General features: G+C 55.3%; 1 protein-coding gene across 6 annotated transcripts in view; it reads right to left on the minus strand.

Moving 5' to 3' along the window:
- Positions 1–18,992, minus strand: part of RPS6KA2 (ribosomal protein S6 kinase A2) — a 354,515-nt gene that overhangs the window by 78,507 nt on the left and 257,016 nt on the right. For all 6 annotated transcript variants that reach the window (XM_058735871.1, XM_058735870.1, XM_058735873.1 and 3 more), the window contains 2 exons: positions 17,506–17,622; positions 10,664–10,745 (listed from right to left, as the gene is read on the minus strand). In XM_058735871.1, coding sequence (XP_058591854.1) covers positions 10,664–10,745; positions 17,506–17,622 — 199 coding nt within the window. The remainder of the gene's footprint in view (positions 1–10,663; positions 10,746–17,505; positions 17,623–18,992) is intronic.

Raw genomic sequence — 18,992 nt, forward strand, 5'->3', positions numbered from 1 at the left:
GAATCTGTAACAAAGGCAATGGGGAAGTGACACGGGACAACCAGCCGTCCCAGACATGGTGAAATTAAAAGGCCAAGACAACACGTGGAGGTTACGTGAGGCAGGGAGAGGGGCCGGGGGCCTCAAGAGACCCAGCACCCCGGGTGAGCGTCACGGCACTCACGTCAGCTGGGGGGACGTGTCTGCAAACGCGTGCTGTGAGAGTGGCCCCCAGGTGTGGACGGGGCCTTGCCAGGTGGCGGGACATGGGGGACGGCTGTGTTCACGCGGGACACGGCCTTCACGGTGCCGGGGCTGCGTCACCGACTGTTTCCGGGGACTCGTGTGGCCGAGCTAACAAGACGTGGAGGGGCAGCTGGCACACAGGGCCCCTTGGCTGCGAGCCAAGAGGGAGCCGGGGTCCCAAGCGGCCGGGACGGTCTCCAGGTCTGTGGATTCTGCAGAGCGGGGCTCACCGTCCGCCCTCGCCGATGCCTCCCCCTGCCCAGCTGGCCGCTCGGGCCGGATCCAGGGATCGCGGGAAAGGCCCGGACCGGCGACTCTGCCACTCGGCGGGCGGCCACGGAGTGTCCTTGCACGAGAAAGACACGGGCATAAAGGCAGACGCATCCCCGTCAAGCCAGGGGACAGCGGAGGATGCCCAGGGTTTGATTCCCGAGACCCAGGTGCACAACGAAGAGGGATGCTTCCCCTACGCCTGCATTGTGACGCGTCACTGAGTCACAGGACGCGGGGCAGATGTGGGAAACGCCAGCAGCCGCCGCGCTGGGGGGCTCTAGGCTGGCGCAAAACCTGGGGTCAGGCCACACTATCTCCCCGGGATATTTGTTCTCTGCTATCTGACAGGTGAGACTGGAACTGAGCGGGGCTACGACGGACGTAAAGGGAAAAAATGTTCTAAGCTATTGTGAGATTCAACAATACACCATAGATAGTCGGGGATAAATTGCCACCTTTCTGGGTCCAACCGACCCTGTATTTGTGGCTGTCCTGTCACGAGGTGGATTAGGGTGACGTGCTTTTTCACGACTGGCTTTGCTCCCGGGCTGCCAGCTGTGACCTTCATGCGTCCTGCAGCCGTCACGGCCCCTGGCTGCCCCGGCACTGAGATGAAAGTGGAGAAGCGTGTTAATTCACCCTGAAGAGCAGGATCTCCCTCCCAGGAAAACGGGGGAGGAAGCATGCTGCGGGGTCGCCCTGGTGGACGCCACTCACAGCACAACACGGGAGCTACTTTCTGGAAAGCTGTGCTTTTGGCGGGGGAGGGATCGGGCTGACAGCGTCGGGACGTCCAAACCCCACACCCCTTTAGACAAGCGTAGATGTCTACACCCACTCCTCGGTGCTCCCGAGGAATCTAAAGTTCGGCACACTCCAAGCCGTTAATGTTTTTACTCAACCACTTGGCCCGTTCTGGTTTTAGGAGACAAACGTTGGCTAATGGCCCTCTCAGGCAGGAGCGACAGAAAATCTCAAGACCCACGGTCCTTTGAGCGCAAAACCAGAACCCGGGGCCCGTTTCTGCCGGCCAGCACCCCATCCCTCCTACGAGTCAGCAGAACTCTCTGAGAAACGGCCAGTGTAGTCTGAGACGGCCAGGTGGAAGGGTCCACCTCGGACTCGAATCCACGCGCCCGTGGGCGGTGAGCTCAGGCTCGGCTGGGCGCAGTGACCACGGCTCACCGCTCCCCTCCTCTGCCCGCAGAAGCCTACTGGGTCTGAAATTATACCCCAAGCAGGCTCCTGGACGCGGGCAAAAAATCCGTCCTCACACAAGACCTGTTGGCCTTCAGAGGTCGAATTCATAGCAAAAAAGTGGCCTCGCGTGAGAAGCTGTATCGGTAAATGTGGCAAAACTTTGTGCCATTCTTTAGTCCAGAGGAAAAAGGAAGAAAACCACAAATAATAAAAGTTAAAAACGTAACCACCTTAACCACCATATGTGGCCTAACCCTCCAGGATTTGTCTGTTTCTCTATACGGATTATGTATTTGTTTATTATTATTTTTTAAATATAATTTATTGCCAAGTTAGCTAACATACAGCGTATACAGTGTGCTCTTGGTTTCGGGGGTAGATTCCCATGATTCATCGCTCCCAGGGCTCATCCCAGCAAGTGCCCTCCTCAATGCCCATCACCCACTGTCCCCTCCCCCCCACCCCCCATCCACCTTCAGTTTGTTCTCCGGATTTAAGAGTCTTTGATGGTTTGCCTCCCTCCCTCTCTGTTTGAAACTATTGTTTGTCCCCCGTCCCCTCCCCCATGGTCTTCTGTTAAGTTTCTCAAATTCCACATGAGTGAAACCATGTGGTATCTCTCTTTCCCTGCCTGCTTTATTTCACTTAGCCTAATACCCTCCAGTTCCATCCACATTGCTGCAAATGGCCATATAACATTCTTTCTCATTGCCACGTAGTATTCCATTGTGTATATAAACCACGACTTCTTTATCCATTCGTCAGCTGACGGTCATTTAGGCTCTTTCCATCATTTGGCGATTGTTGAAAGTGCTGCTATAAACATAGGGGTACATGTGCCCTTACAAGTCAGCACGCCTGTATCCCTTGGGTAAATTCCTAGTAGTGCAATTGCTGGGTCGTAGGGTGGTTCTATTTTTAATTTTTTGAGGACCCTCCACACTGTTTCCAGACTGGTTACACCAGTGTGCCTTCCCACCAGCAGTGCAAGAGGGTTCCGTTTCTCCACATCCTCGCCAGCATCTGTAGTCTCCTGATTTGTTCGTTTTAGCCACTCTGACCGGTGTGAGGTGATATCTCGTCGTGGCTTTGATTTGTATTTCCCTGATGATGAGTGATGTTGAGCAGTTTTTCATGCCTCGGTTGGCCATCTGGATGTCTTCTTTGGAGAAGTGTCTATTCACGTCTTTTGCCCATTTCTTCACTGGATCATTTGTTTTACGGGTGTTGAGTTTGGTAAGTTCTTTACAGATTTTGGATGCTAGCCCTTTATTATACCAGATTATTTACAGAGAGTGACATGGTTGCATAACTAATTTCTTGGCCAGAGAATCTTTCTGTGGATGAATCTCCAGCCTGTTTCTCTCCCGCGTACACACGGCACAGGCATTAAAGACGACAAGGGGAGACAGGAATCCATTTCCTACTTTCTACATATCTACAATGCAAGAAACACAGTTGTGGTAGAAACAAACGGATAAAGGACCCCTCGGGGGTTTCATCTGTAGGCAGGCACTGTAGACCAAGAAGCCGGGTGCCCGTTGCCGACGGGTGATGTTTACCTGAGGTCCAAGGCGCCTCCAGGAGGCTGGAGAAAGACAGGGAGGCTTCTGTCCCTGACCATGTACCGGGAAAATAACCCCAAATAGTGAATGCCCGAAGGACAATTAGTGGGATGGGCTGGGTCCCCAGCGCCCGTTATCACGGGACGGGCACGGGCTCGTGACTCCACAGCGTCCAACTCGGGGGACGGTGGGAAGTGGCTTCGCTACTCTGTGCCTCAGTGTCCTCACCTGTACAACGAGGACAGTAACACCGGGGGGGGGGGGGGGCACTTGGAACATGTGCTCGCGATTTGTTTTATTCTCCTCCCCCACCCAGAATTTGCAAGCATCCAAATGTGAACCAAATGACTGTGATGAATTTGCCTGGAAACAAAATCTGTGCAAACTAAGGCGTTCACTGAAGCTCGGTTTCTGAGCAAATTGGTGTTTTCAGTGTTTTTTAATTTTATTTATTTTTGAGAGAGAACACAAGTGCGGGAGGGGCGGAGAGAGAGGGAGACAGAGGATCCAAAGCGGGTTCCGTGTCAACAGCAGTGAACCCGACGCGGGGCCTGAACTCATGATCCGTGAGATCGTGACCCGAGCCGAAATCAAGAGTCAGACGTTTAATCGACTGAACCACCCAAGCCGCCCCAACAAGTCAGCGTGTTTAAATCGAGCCCAGCCGTGTAAGAGAAGAGGGGATAAAAACAACAGTGCTGAAGAGGGCATTCTGAGGTTTGAGGCCCCCCGGGCTGAGTCGGGCTGGGCGCTGGTTCCAACACCGAAATCAGTACGAATGGAAGCCGTGCGTTTCTATCCCGGACACCACACACTCTGTGCTCCCCGAGCACCTGCTGAGTGATGTGATCAGGGCTCTCTGCCTCTTAAAGGAAGGGCAGAGGATTAGCAGAAACGGCCTGGCCGGGCCATCCGACAAGCTCAGAAGGCGGCCAGGCCCACGTCCTCTGACCCCACGGCCGGCGGCCACGGGCCCCCACCCACTGCTGCCAACGGACACGTGTGAAGTGACCGTGACTGCCCAGGACTTATGCAACTGGCCGAACAAAGAGATTTTGCCGGGATGATGTATTTTTTTCCCCTTAGCATCGCTAGGACAGAGTAAGGACTCACTTCCTTCAGAGCAGGGAACGTGTACCACCCTTGGGCTTAGAAAGCGGACTTCCAGGGAAGACGGTTGAAAAATTAATTAGGCATGAAAACACAGGGGAAGTCCTATCGGGAACCTGTCGAGGCAAACACACCTTTCACCCGAGCAGCGTCTGCACGTCGTGGAGGACGGCCCGGTGAAAGGAGAGTGCCACACGGGGGGCCCGGCTGCGCTGCGTCTGGGCCTCTCCGCGGGGACCGGTCCTTCCTGGCAGTGAACGTGGTGGCGGCTGCAGGAAGGCGGAATCCTTTCCAAGCAGAGGGCAACTAGCGCCCAGCCTTCCTCCTCACTCCCCCCCTGCCCAGTGAGACCCACCCAACCCTAGACGGGGCAGTCCTAACCTGTCTCCAGTGCTCGCGGAGGAAAGGGCCCGAGCCCAAGGCAGCTGGTGCGGAGCCTGCGGGTTTAACGCTCACGTCCACAGCGCTACGAGGCAGGTGCTCTTACCGACATCGCCCCACTTTAAGTAAGAGAACGGGAGGCTGGGAGAGGCTCCCCCAGGCGACACGGCCGACGGCGGTGGAGCAGGACGAGCCCCAGGGCCCAGGTTTGTGCTCCCCACCACACTGTATCCGGGGCCTCTCACCTGGGGGTGACGAATTCTCGTGTTCACACCCACCCAGACCCAGCAACTCAGAGCCCCGGGGGTGGCCCCAGGCAGCAGCCTCTTGTGAAAGTCCCGCAGGCAAGTGCAGCCTGTAGTCACGCTGGGGAAGCCTTGTCACTAAGGTGGGGGACCGTCCCCGCGGGCAGACTCACTTAGCTAGGGCATGGAGACCAGGCCGCCTTCATTCCTGGCGTCAGGCTTGGGACTGTGCCTACAGCCGTCTGAGCCCCACTCCCAAGGCGTCAGCCTTTGGGTTTATGATGTGTGGAAGACCGTCTATAACACTGTTACCGTAAGAACTCAATGAATAATTGAGTAATGAGCACAGAGTTACGAAAGAAGCCCGACATTTGCCAAGGGTCCTGAAGCAACCAGGAGGCAAACGGCCCCACCCTGCGCCCTGCACCCCGCACCCTCCGTCCCGCATCCTGCACCCCGTGCCCTGCACCCTGCACCCCACGCCCGTGAGGTGGGGGGAATGTGCTGGGAAGACCAGACGGGGCCGGGGTGTGGGTGCTGCCAGCCCCCACAGCCTCAGCTACGGAGCAGTTGACATTTCCCTACAAGCAATGTGTCACCTCGTTAAAGAAAGGGGTGCAGGCGCCCCACAACTCCTCAGTTATTTAAAGATTAACTAGAGCTGTCAGAGACGATTATCCTTACGTCAGGTGGTTTGGAATTCTGCCCACACCGGTTCTCTCCTGTGCACACGTGACAGTCATCCATGGCTCAGAGAAGCAATCTGCAGCTTTGCAAAGACTTCTGCACATCCTCCGCCCCCTCTTCACGTTTCCTTTCTCCAAATGGTTTCACCGTTCAAACTCCTTGCATTGTCTGCACCTTCTTCGGGTGTCGTAGGCGAGCGGGAGCGTCACTGTCACGGTGCATTCCTGGCCCCTCTGGCACATTCCGCAAAATTACTAATCAGCCTGCAAACTGGTGCTGACACCGAGGTGGAGAGTGTCTGAAGAACTCGGGCTAACGGGATGCAGGGGGGGTCGGAGCTCCAGCAAATTTAAACAATCCTCTGAGCCAAGCCCTTCCTTCCGTGAGCCAGGAGGCAGGGAGGTTCGGAGAGGGCAGGGGTCCTTCCCGAGGGGAAGCCTGGTTAGGGGCGCGGAGACACCTGGCCTCCTGCCCGCACGTAACTAGTCTTCCTGGGATGACGGGGTGCCCCCTCACGTGAAACACTGCTTTTTAATCTTTTTATTTTCTCTTCAGAAAATAAATCCCCATTGCATTTCTGGAAAGAAAAAGTCTGTCCTGTAGTGATGGACCGTTATGGAAAGCTGAAACAGTAAAGGATGTCAAACAACGTCTGGTTCGAGAGGCAGGTTTTAAAGGAGCAAAGGACATGGGAAATTTTTCTAGCCTTTTCTGCCGATGTGGCTCGTTCTCACCATGTAAACATGATTTTGTGTAGTCAACCACGTGGTCCGAATATTTTGCAAATAACGTTACATGATAAAAGTCACACGTGTTTCATTTTCATTGAAAACTTGAAATATAGACTACAGGGAAGAAAATAAAGGCTACCAGGAATCCCGTAACCGTGTTCGTTCTGGCGTATTTCTCGCTAGCGTGACATAGATTTCCTACTTGCTTGTACTTGCACGTACCTGTGCTGATGGAGATATCCACGCACGTCCCAATACTGTGATCGTTCCGCGGACACGCTTTGTATCCCGTCTAGTCCTTGTAACACCGTGTCCGGGGCACTTTCTCAAGGACACTGGGTTGGATTATCAACAAAACAAGTGTGGAGACGTGCATCCACGGAGGGTGGAATCACTGAGCCAGGGTGCTTGGCCTGAGCACGGAGGTCAGGGTTAATGCTGGCAGAATGCAGGCTCAGCGGCGGGGTAAACAGAGAACAGATTCCAGTTCATTGACTTGACTTTGCTTTTCCCGAGCAGGTGCACAGCGCGGATTCCCTGATCGGGGTTCCAATGTCACTCCTACTATTTCTCCTTCTCCTTTTAGGGCAGGAGATGGTGAGGTTGTATTTGAGGGGAAGAAGGAACAGTTACGACTTAAGGGAAAAGGGACCGTAAGGTCACTGCCGGGGAGGTTGACACGGAATCTGCCGACGGAGAGAAGGCCGGGGTGTGATCGTGGGAACGACGTGGCTCCCTTGTCAGGCTGCGGATTCGGCCCACGTGGTGCTGGAGAGTCAGTCTCAGTGCTTTGAGGGTTTTAGCAAATGGCCCTGTTGTTCAGCAATTCATTTTTCAGATGACAGCTTTACTGAGCTATAATTCGTATACCATTCAACTCACTTATTTAAAGTGTGCAAGTCAACCATTTCTGGAATATTCAGAGTTATGCAACCATCACCGGTCAATCTGAAAACTTCTCCACCAGCCCGAAACAAACCCACACCCTTGACAATCACTCCCTTTCTCCCCTCGGCCCCCGGCAGCTCCTGGTTGACTTTCTGTCTCTGTGGATTTGCCTGCTGGGGACTTTCGGACACGCGGAATCGCACAATACAGGGAGCTTTGCGAATGGCTTCTCTCACTTGGCGTAATGTTTTCAAGCGTCGTCCACACTGGGGCGAGGGCGGGCTTCCTTCATCTCTACTGCTGAGTAAATCCCACTATGTGGATATATCACACTTGTGTGTGCATTAGTTGATGGACATGTTGGGCTTTCCCCCAAATGTTATTGGCTCTTGTGAATCGGCTAATCGCATGCAGGTGTTTGTATACACACACATCTTCTGTTTCTCTTGGTTACAGCACAGGAGTGGGGCGGTCGTGTCATAGGTGACTGTGTCCAACCTTCTGAGCAGGTGCCAGAGGGACTCTTTATTCCGCAGACATCCATTTTCCAGGTGATCCTGAACCAACAAATGTCTAATTTACTTTGCTACTTCTATGGAACTACTGTTGAGTGAAGAGATTACTTTATTAATCTCTTTATTAAAAGTTGGGGACAAGGAGCCAAAGCCTGCTCTGTTTCCTGTACATTTTCCCGCAGTTCGTCTTTGCTTCCTACGTAACTTTTGAAGAACCGTCCTTTAAAATTACATTATTATGAGCATCTTGGGATATTTGGCCAGGTTCCATCGGCAGTTTTAGAAATATTATTACAGCTACCAGAAAAAACGTTCACTATAAAGAGCGCGGCTTAAATTATGGGGTTACTAGAAATGTTGAATGAAACTCGCGAGCGTCTATAATAAGGCAGAATGCCGCGATCAGAGAACGCAAACAAGAGTTTCTGAGACAACTTGTTTAGGAAGTCAAATTCCAGGCCCTGAGAGACTGAGATTCAGTAGAGGGGTGCGGCCTGGGAGTCTGTTTCTAACAACGTCCCCTCCCAAACACGCACAGGTGATCCCGAGGCAGGCTCCAGCCTGACCAAAGTGGGTGTCCCTGTCCTGGGATGACCAGGTTGCCTGGGTCTGGTCACCTGCTGCCCAGTAACCCCACCCATCCTTTTGGACGTGAGTCCCACTTAGCCTCTCCGACCTTGAACGACCTCTTTTGGAAAAACACCTGTTCTCTTTTGAACGCCTGAGACGTGCACGTCCGTATTTATTTGGTTGACGCATTTCCTGTCCTACAAGGTTGGTTGTCTTACCTTGTTCACCAGGCAACATGAAGCAGCATGTCTGCAGAGAACGACACATTCCTTGTGTTGCCCCTGAATGTACCCCTGAGGACGTTGTCCCAAGACCTGAAGATTCAAAACCTGCTTTGACATTCTCCAGTCTCACGGAGCCCAAAGGCCTGGGAGCTCCCTGCCCTTGACAGATATCACCCCACCCCTGAGAGAGCCCCCCACCTTGATGGTTTCCCAGTAAGCTGGACCAGCTACCCCCCATCTGGTCCTCACCCAATACATGGGCCAGCCCACAGAATTAGTCAAACAGGCCCCACCCATTCTCCGCGGAGACAGGGGCCATCTTGCCTCCTCAAGCCTGTCCTTGGTGGCCCTGCTCCTGAGTACCAGACCGTGTGGCCCAGCTGTCCTTGGTGGCCCTGCTCCCGAGTACTGGCCTGTGCAGACCAGCCTGTCCTCGGTGGCCCTGCTCCCGAGTACTGACCCAGCCTGTCCTTGGTGGCCCTGCTCCTGAGTACCGGCCCGTGCGGCCCAGCCTGTCCTTGGTGGCCCTGCTCCTGAGTACTGACCCGTGTGGCCCTGCTGTCCTTGGTGGCCCTGCTCCTGAGTACCAGCCTGTGCGGCCCAGCCTGTCCTTGGTCGCCCTGCTCCTGAGTACTGACCCATGTGGCCCTGCTGTCCTTGGTGGCCCTGCTCCTAAGTACCAGCCCATGAAGCCCAGCCTGTCCTTGGTGGCCCTGCTCCTGAGTACCAGCCCGTGCGGCCCAGCCTGTCCTTGGTGGCCCTGCTCCTGAGTACTGACCCGTGTGGCCCTGCTGTCCTTGGTGGCCCTGCTCCTGAGTACCAGCCCATGCAGCCCAGCCTGTCCTTGGTGGCCCTGCTCCCGAGTACTGGCCTGTGCCGACCAGCCTGTCCTCGGTGGCCCTGCTCCCAAGTACTGCCCCAGCCTGTCCTTGGTGGCCCTGCTCCTGAGTACCAGCACGTGCGGCCCAGCCTGTCCTTGGTGGCCCTGCTCCTGAGTACTGACCCGTGTGGCCCTGCTGTCCTTGGTGGCCCTGCTCCTGAGTACTGACCCAGCCTGTCCTTGGTGGCCCTGCTGTCCTTGGTGGCCCTGCTCCTGAGTACCAGCCCGTGCGGCCCAGCCAGTCCTTGGTAGCCCTGCTCCTGAGTACCAGCCTGTGCGGCCCAGCCTGTCCTTGGTCGCCCTGCTCCTGAGTACTGACCCATGTGGCCCTGCTGTCCTTGGTGGCCCTGCTCCTGAGTACCAGCCCATGAAGCCCAGCCTGTCCTTGGTGGCCCTGCTCCCGAGTACCGGCCCGTGCGGCCCAGCCTGGCATTCACACCCTCCTCTCCAGGGTGTGAGGACTGTACATGACCAATAACTCTGTGCCGCACCTGCCCAGGGCCTGGTGTGGGTGGCCGGCCATCTTCCACTGTTCAGGGGACGGGCCCCTCCCTCACCAACAGGGCCACTGGAAGGGATCGGAGCGGGAGCAGGTGCTCGTTCGTATGTGTTGTGGGCTAGGCGACTGGGAGCCAGCGATGGGGGTCTCGGATGCAGTGTTGTTCTGACCTTGGGTTTAGTGCTTACACTTCCCTGAGGGCAGGGGCACAGAGCTCCACAGTCAGGTGTTGGACTCTAACCACCAGCCACAGGGACACAACACGGCCACGAGTCACGTGTTGCTGGAAAGTGAGCAAGCCGGTGGGACTGGAGACTCAAGCTGAGTCACGGTCCACAGGCAGCCACGCAACCTGCTTCTGCTTTCCTCCTCGATGTTCTTTTTCCCAAATGGCACGTCGCGGCAGAACATATGTGGGAGAACGGTATTTACTCAATATGGCTCTTCTCCCTGAAAATCGTGGAAGTTTTGCAGGGAGATGTTAAATATCCAGGGGAGTGTTTCTACTGTTTATCGTCGGTTGGAGAGTAACGTGTCTGACACACTCCTTTAGAGACAGCTTCAGAAACCACGCACCAGCAAACAGGACGCGTATTCACGCAAATGGCAGGCAGCGTAGAAACCGCGGCTGCACGTCCCAAACACAGCGGCCCCTTCGTGAAGTCCTCACCTTTCAAAGTAGCTTTCTTGAGGACTTTCATCGCGTACAGCTGTCCCGTGTCAGACCCCTTGGTCTTCCTCACCAGGAACACCTGATAAAGAGAACACACAGCACCCGAACTTGGTAAGACTTGAAACTCATTTTCCTTATTTGCGTTGACAAGGGGGTCTACAAGGGAGTTTGGGGTGGGGTGGGGGAATCCAGCAAAATAAATATGCCATCGGAAAATTTTACACTTAAAATGTTCTCCAACATCGAAGCGGGACGAATTTCATCTAATTGACTGCCTCTGCAATGCACAGCGTTACACGTTTGGAGAATCATTGGTTTTTGGTATCGCTAACTTTCTCTTAAACATCTTGTATCAGGAAAAAAAATATGAGTTGTTTACAAAACCAAACAGTATTCGTGGGGTGCCTGGGTGGCTCAGTCGGTTGAGCATCCAACTCCGTTCAGTTCAGGTCATGATCTCATAGTTTGTAGGTTCGAGCCCCACGTCGGGCTCTGGGCTGACAGCTCGGAGCCTGGAGCTGCTTCGGATTCTGTGTCTCCCTCTCTCTCTGCCCTTCCCCCACTCATTCTCGCCCCCCCCCCCCAAATAAATAAGTAAACTTTAAAAAACACAGAAAAACAATATTCAGAAATTTTAAGGAAGATCATTTGTTTTATTCTAAATATCCTTTTGTAAATCCCCACTGAGAAGGCCACCCTGACTGGCCAAGCACACGGTTCAGTCTGATTCTGAAGATAAACTGGGTTCTCTCATTTTGAGCTTTCTTCACCCAAATTTTAGCTCTGAGCAGCTTAAATTTATACAGAGAGCCTCTAAACGGCTCTTAGTACACTGTGTGCATCCTTAATGATTCTGAAACACATTTTGAGGTGCAACATGAAGGAAAACCAGAAAAAGGAAGGACAATCGTTGGGGGGGCTCGGTGAGCTCAGGGTCATGGTCGTGATCGCTGAACACAATTAGCAAAATACACACACACACCTCCCTGGGGCATCAACGGTATTTCCCGATAGACACAGAACTCCGCTGGCATGATCGAGATGGCCATGCCGAGGACACCTGCCATCCAGCGGACAGGCCATCGCAAGGGTGATGGTGACTCACCCCCTCCCCAAATGCCTCCCCCACGGAGCCTCCTAAAGCCGGAAGGACCTGCCGGAGGGGCGGGGCGAGCTCCAGGAGCCCAGCCCACGAGGCATGGTGTTTGGGGGCGGGGGGAGGGTGGCTGCAGCGTCACCTGCCGGGGACAGAAGCCAGCACGAGGGGTTTGCACACACAGCCTTGCCCTCAGGGGGGACAGTGACGAGAAGGGAAGTGACTGAGGGCAGGAGCTTGGGAACAGAGGGTCCTTTTCCTCACAGGACACCGCTCGGCGTCTACATTCTTGGGCCTGGAAGACAAAGTCCCCGCACGCGGGTGTGGGTCGATGGGGTCATCGCCTCCATCCCTAGTTCACAGAGTGCCCTCGAGGCGATTCGGCTGCCTCCTGCCCCGTTCCCTCCTGACCGCTGCCACACCCAGGTCACAGCACCCTCCCCAGACCGGGATGGATCAGGGTCAATGCAAACAGACCCCCTCCTCCTCCCAGACAAGAATGAGGGCAACGGGCTGGCCCCACCAGACGCTGCCCCCAGAGTAAGGACAGTTAGAAGCGGGAGCCCTTTTCCTTTCGGATTTGGACTATTCTGTCACCTTTGGCGGACACGGGACGTGTCTACACGTACACGTGTCCCACATCGTGGTGCTGGTTGTCTGGGTGAACCAACCTGTGGCCCAGACCCCGGGGGAGAGCATCTGAGTCTCCCTCAGCAGGTATGGCTACGCAAACCACCTCCTACAGTCCCTGCAGACGAGGGCTCTGCTGGGGACGAGCCTCCCGGCAGGCAGGTAGAAAATCAACAGCAGTGGTCAGAAGGGTGGGGTGTGTGGAGGGAAACTTCACTGTCTGACATCCTGAGCCCTCTGACTGCAGTCTCTGCTCACGCAGGAGGTCCCCCCATGTCTCCAAACCCGGTCCCCCGGCTGGTGTGGGCATGTGGGTGGAGGGGAGCCCCCAGGATTCAGGGGACGGGCACGACCCAGTGATCAGGTGGGAGAGGCTGGGGGCCCTCCGGAGGGGCTTGAGCGTCAGTGCCTGGAACACACAGGAGAACGCCGCACCCCAGAAGGCGCGGGGACGGGGGGCAGGCGTGGGTGGCAGGGAGAGGCTGCTAGCTAAACAGCTGAGACTCGAGCAAAGGGGGAGCATGACCCTCTGGGGCCAGAGCACCGCAGAGCAGGAGCCAAACGCTCGGGCTGCAGCCCCCTGCCACGGCGCCGGGGACCACGGGGCCACGTGGAGAGCCCGCCAGGGTCACGGAGTCACTGAGCAGAGGCTCGGCCGTGGCTCCTCGAACCTCCGTGCGTTCCCACAGTCAGACAACCAGTAACAGCAGTGAAACCCCTCTTTCACGGCTGTGCCACATCCGGAAACGATCTTTTCCGCCTCCGTTTTCATTCCTTCCTCTGCCTCCTCCCTGCAAGGCACGTGTGAACGTCCAGGAGAGCACACGTGTGGACTCACGGGCAGCGGACCCCACGCCACTGAAGGCTTCGCTGCAGACCAAGTGCACGTCGGCTGCCACAATTAAGGTGAGCTCCGTGATGTCAGGTTCTGCATAAACAGGTGCTCATAAACCTCCTTCTCTACTATATCTCAGGCTTCAAAAAAATGAAATGATAATAGTGATGTCTTCTCTGCTATGAAAAGAGTCGTAGTTTTAGGGGCTCCCGGGCGGCTCAGTCGGTGGAGCGTCCGACCTCGGCTCAGGTCATGATCTCACGGTCCTTGAGTCCCAGCCCCGCGTCGGGCTCTGCGCTGACAGCTCGGGGCCCGGAGCCCGCTTCCGATTCTGTGTCTCCCTCTCTCTCTCTGCCCTTCCCCCACTCTCTCTCTCTCAAAAATAAATAAGATTTTTAAAAAAAGAGTTGCATTTTTATTTTTGAAAATAACTGGAAGAGATTCCACTCTCTCAGTGCTTGTCGAGCCCCCACTCTGCGCCAGGCCCTGGGGTCACCGCGAGAACAGCATCAGGAGGGACCCTGGGGGCAAGCGGGGCACCTAACAGGAGATAAACGTGACCTCGAGAGAACAGACGGGCTCACGAGCCCAGGCTGCCTCTCCCGACCGCCAGCTGGACACACGGCATTTAGGACGCAGTGAAATAGGTCCTCGAGAACTCGGGCCGTTTCAGCAAGTGCGGCTGCCGACTTCCATCTCTAATCCAGCTGGCTGTAACGTGTTCCCTCATTGCATTCTGGGAACTGCCTTCTTCAGCGGCTCGGCACGTGACACGCAAAGACGTTACGGGGGGGGGGGACACACAGGTGCTGGGCCACCCTAAATCGCCCCAGATCTGCAGGTGCTGCCGTCATCAGCAAAAGCCCTCCCCGATTCTCTCGGCAAATTTTCAGCTCTCTCTCAAGAGCTGCAACATCGCAAAGGGTCTGCAAAGTTCTCCACCCGGGTGGCGGCCGGGCCCTCTCAGTGGACGGCAGGGTGACAACGTCTTCAGAAGGAAGATCTTACGTGCTCCCAGTTTAGTAAAAGGAAAACAGGAGCCTGCTTTCGCTTGGTTTGATCGCTTCTCCGAACGTGGGAACTGTAATCCTTTCCCCGAGTATTGTAAAGAAAAGCGTGTTTCCACACGGACCTCTGGTGTTTATCCACACGACGGACCCCAAGGAACAGGCGAGGGGATGGGGCGGAGGGGGAGGCGTCGCTTTCTGACTCTCGGGCGGCTCCAGGGCCTCTCCTTCCTCCAGACTTTCCAGGAACACCTGGACACATGGCCGTGTCTTCCAGCCGTTCGCTGCTTTCCTGTCCCGATGCTGAAATCACCTTGCCCGAGGACAAGGCTGTTTCTCCTGTCCAAGCACCAGTGTTTCCCAGCTCTCTGGATACCCCCGAAATCACGATGTCTCGACACGTCACCAGTGACCAGAGACGGTCTCCGTTATTCCCAGCAAGTTGCTTCGGCAAACTGCTTCCTACACTTTGCAGGACTGACTCGGACACGGGAGCACACGCTGTCCTCTGTGTGGTCCCGCACGGGGACCCGCCCCCAGCAGGGACCCATCCTCTGTCCGGGATGCACACGAGGGGAGCAGTGGCTGAGGGAGGGTCCGGCGGGGCCCCCGCAGTGGGCGGGACGGCACAGTCCATCTTGGTCCCCGGGAAGAGCCTGCAGTCGGAAAGTAGGCATCGGTGCCGAGGCCAAGTGGAGGAGACCGCGTTTTATTCCTTGCTGCGTCGCTGGCACCTGCAGTCCCTGCACGGGGCGGGGGCGGAGAATGGAGGGACCCAGTAACAGGTCACTGTGGCCTGGGGATGCTGCACTCCAGCTTCACTCTGGCTCTCTGCTCCTGGGAACGGAGGTGACAAGGGAAACCTGTTCAACGTGCGTTTTCTGCAGGATGAAAACATTCCGTTTTGCTCTTTTTGTTTCCTCCAGAGAGCAAGTGCAGAGGACTTCTGCATAAGGACAAATCGCATTCAGGCACGAAGAAGAGAGGAACACGGGGTGTCAGAACACACAGCTTTTCCCCCCTTGCCGTTACTTTTGCTTTCACGACAACTTAGAACAGGCAGCCCCGAGTGGGCAAATATAATCTGTGTCTGTGGCTCTCTAGTGCCTGACGTCGGCACCTCTGGGAGCTTTCCGTTGTCCCGGCTCGTCTGTTCGGCTCCCTCGTCCCCCGGGGAATCCCGGGCTTCGCTTCCAGGCCCCGCCGACTTGGCCCAACATGCGAGTCGTGGCTGAGCTGGGAATGAAGTCGCTGGCGGAGGGCAAAACACGCGTGCAAACGGCTACCGCCTCGTCCCTTCGTTTCTCTCGTTCACCACGACCTGCCGAGCTGTGCCCTCCGGTCCCACATGTGTCACGGCACAAGTGAACGGAAAGCGACCAGGTGCGTGGAAGGCGCGGAGGCAGGGTGTGGAGTCCAAAGACGGTCACTCGAGGGAGTCTATCAAACACATTACTTCACTCGTTGCTTTCTAAAGGATGTTTTTTTGTTAAAGCCAATTGTTAATTCAAAATTTGAAATCTGGTGCGTTTTGGACAAAGCCTGTTCGCCTTTCACTGTTAACCCCCAGGTCTCTCGGGAGGGCAGTTTCAAGGGTACGTCTTGTCCAGTCGAGTCTCTGAACGGACCCCCAGAACCCCAGACCCGCGACTCCGTCGAGCTCAGGAACACGGTCCCATCCCTGCCGTGACCAAGCACCTTGAGCTGCGGTGCTGGGCGTGTCCACCGTGAAGGAAGGGGGACTGTGTCACACGCAGGAGCCCCGCCCGCCAGGCCGGGCCCCACGCTGCACACGAGGTCACTCGGCGGGTCGTGTGCCCCACGGGCCGAATCCGTTCTCAGGAAACAAACGCGGGGAATGTACGTGCGTTGGCTCACCCCTTTTCTGAAACCATCATCCTCAGAGACAGAACTGCACCCCTGGGCTTTTTTCTGACATTTCCAATTAACGGCACACGTTCCATCACTGCGTCAAGTGACTCTGCCTTGTGCCTTTGGTAACGCCTCTTAGGCCGAGAGACCGAAATCTTCGTCCCCTACTTCCAAAAATACCCTGTGAACCATGTTAACCAGACATTTTTGTAGGACGCGAAGTTCTGAATACTGGTAATTTTGTACGGTTCAAAACTAGTATGTTTGTACCCACGTCCAACGCGTTCCTTACCATGTCACCGTACGAAAGTGAAAAAGAAATAAGAAAAACACGTTCCACCTGAGAAGCAGGTCAAAAGATAAATTTCGCAATCACACCTTCAGGGTCTGTAAGAGACGTGCCAAAACATCATTAACACAGTATTAATCCGACATTAAATCAACAGGCACCAGATTTCATCTCGGCACAAAGTCCTATGAAGAATGGAGAGATTTGGTGAACGTCCGCACAAAAATGACTACTTGGAAGATGCAGGCTGCTGCTCTGCTGACACCCTAGGAGAGCTTGGCTTTCCTGTTCCTCTCGGGCCCTGATATTCCAGAAATCAGGTTGTCAGAGTCTACAGATTTCTAACAGTTCCGCCACGGACACAAAGGAGTCCGCGCTGTGCGGGAAGGACGCACACGTCATCGTAACTGAAAAGATTCACGGCTGTCCTGCCGTTTGTGGACCCGCCCCCATCTCACCCCCTGGGAGGGGTCAGCGGTCACGGCACTTGGAAGGTAAGAAAGGACACAATCCTGTGCACAGATACGGCTTAGCCAGCGCTTGACGGGATTCTAGCCGTCTTCAATCGGTACCATAATCACATAGTTCTTGTCATCCCCATTTGGTAGACAGGGAAACCGAGGCTCAGCGAGAGAGTAACTGCACAACAGAGGCTGAGGGTAAGGAGAGGAGCCCAGGGGCAAGTCGCGGCCTTCCTGACTCCTGAGGGCCAGCCCCGAAGGGCTCCGCTTTCTTCTTTCTTGAGCGTGTGCTTTCCGAGAGACACTGGCTGGGTCGAAGAACCCTCGTCACCATCGTGATGAGTGGACGTCTAGGGACGTCTCAGGAGAGGGGACCGTGTGGGGTATTCTCGCGGGTCCGGGCAGTCCTGGTTGGCACAGCCCCACGCTACCGGATCGGAGCTGTGCAGAGTGAGTTCACAATCCCGCGTGTGTGCGGGTTGCTGTTACCACGGGGCCGCGCACGGGGGGGCCCTGCCTGCGAGCTTCACTCCCGAGGCCTCAGCGACTGCACGTTTCCTGTGTCCAGGAGGCAACTTTGCCATCGTGCCTGTTCCCCAACAATGCAGTGCGTGAGACTCACTCAGGGGGAATCAAAGCTCCAACTTACCTTTCCGTAGGATCCTTGTCCTAAGACTTTCAGCAGTTCAAACTGGGAAGGGTCGGCCTTTTCAAACCCTTCCTTCACATGGTGGCTGATGTCGATCTCCTTCACGGTGCCTTCCTCCTACAAGAGAGCAGTGACACGCGATGAAAGCACCAACCAACGGGGTCCCCCGCACGCATCTCGCTTTCATCGTACGCTGACGTTGTGACGAGTTGGGTAATGTCACGGGTTTTGAGGACCGGGGTGAACGGAGGGAAAAAGTCTTCTCTGCCCTCAAGGCTTACAGCTGGACTGGGAGTTAAATTTACGTGAGACAGATCAACAGGAGGAAAGAAAAATCAAAGTATTATTATGCGCGCACAGAGGCCCAATCGTGAAATGGAGACCCAGAGAGATGACCAGAATAGGCCGTTTTTATTCTTTAAGGACAGAAGGGCTATAAATCTGTCAGGAACGGACCGGAGAAAGAAAGCTTGGCTTCGGGAACTTCCATTCGGTAGGAATTCTGAAGAAGAGTTGGGCTGGGGTAAAACGCAGAAAAGGTTCCCATCTCTGGTGACGGGCTATCTCTACTTCCTGGTGAGGGAGGGTAGCTGTCACACGGGGGTTTATTGTGAAAGTCGGGATGCCATGGGGCTTTACATAACCTCCCTTATTTGTGCCTATTTTATTTTTTTAGGTTTATTTATTTTGAGAGAGAGAGAGACGGGGGGAGGGGTAGCGAGAGAGGGGGAGGGGTGGAGAGAGAGAGAATCCCAAGCAGGTTCCTCACTCTCAGTGCAAAGCCCGATGCAGGGATTGAACTCACGAACCGTAAGATCAGGACCTGAGCTGAGACCACGAGTTGGACGCCTAACCATCCAAGCCCCCTGCCCCCCACCCCCGCCCGGTGGGCCACTTTTTCTTTCCTGTACCGATTTTTGTCATTTGGTCCTACCGGGGCCTCAGGGACACGGAAAGGGGCCCTCAAGGAAATCCATTCTGCTTCTCACAGTTTGGGCGAGAGTTGGGTGGGGCAGGCATGAAAATGGCAACTGGGGACAGAATGAGCGTCTGAGAATCCTGTGTTCAGGTCCACGGCCCTGTGCTGAGAAGGGTCAACAGGACATGGGGACGCAGTTTGTGAAACACAGACGTGTGTCCTCCTCCTTCTTGCTCTCCCAGAGATGCTACGTCAGAAGAAGCAGGCAGATGAGCTTTTTCTGCCAGTAGAGAAGCAGGATTTCCCAGTAGGAAAAAAAATAAAAGCCCTCGTTCCTGAAATTAAAACCCTGACAGAAATGAGTACAACTTCCCACCAGAGAACTTCCTGCGTCACTTGTAACAGGCTGTCTACCCGCCCAGGGCCAGCAACGTGTGGCTGAGTCTATCTCTGCCTCCCTGAGACGCCCCTTCAATCACCGTCCATCTGACCACTCTGTCCTCTGACCTGCTCTAACCTCTTGGCAAGCGCGAGGTGCTGGAAAACATCGGGACGCGCTGGCTGAGAA

This window comes from Neofelis nebulosa, chromosome 6 (assembly GCF_028018385.1).
Source record: "Neofelis nebulosa isolate mNeoNeb1 chromosome 6, mNeoNeb1.pri, whole genome shotgun sequence".
NCBI classification, from domain to species: Eukaryota; Metazoa; Chordata; class Mammalia; order Carnivora; family Felidae; genus Neofelis; species Neofelis nebulosa.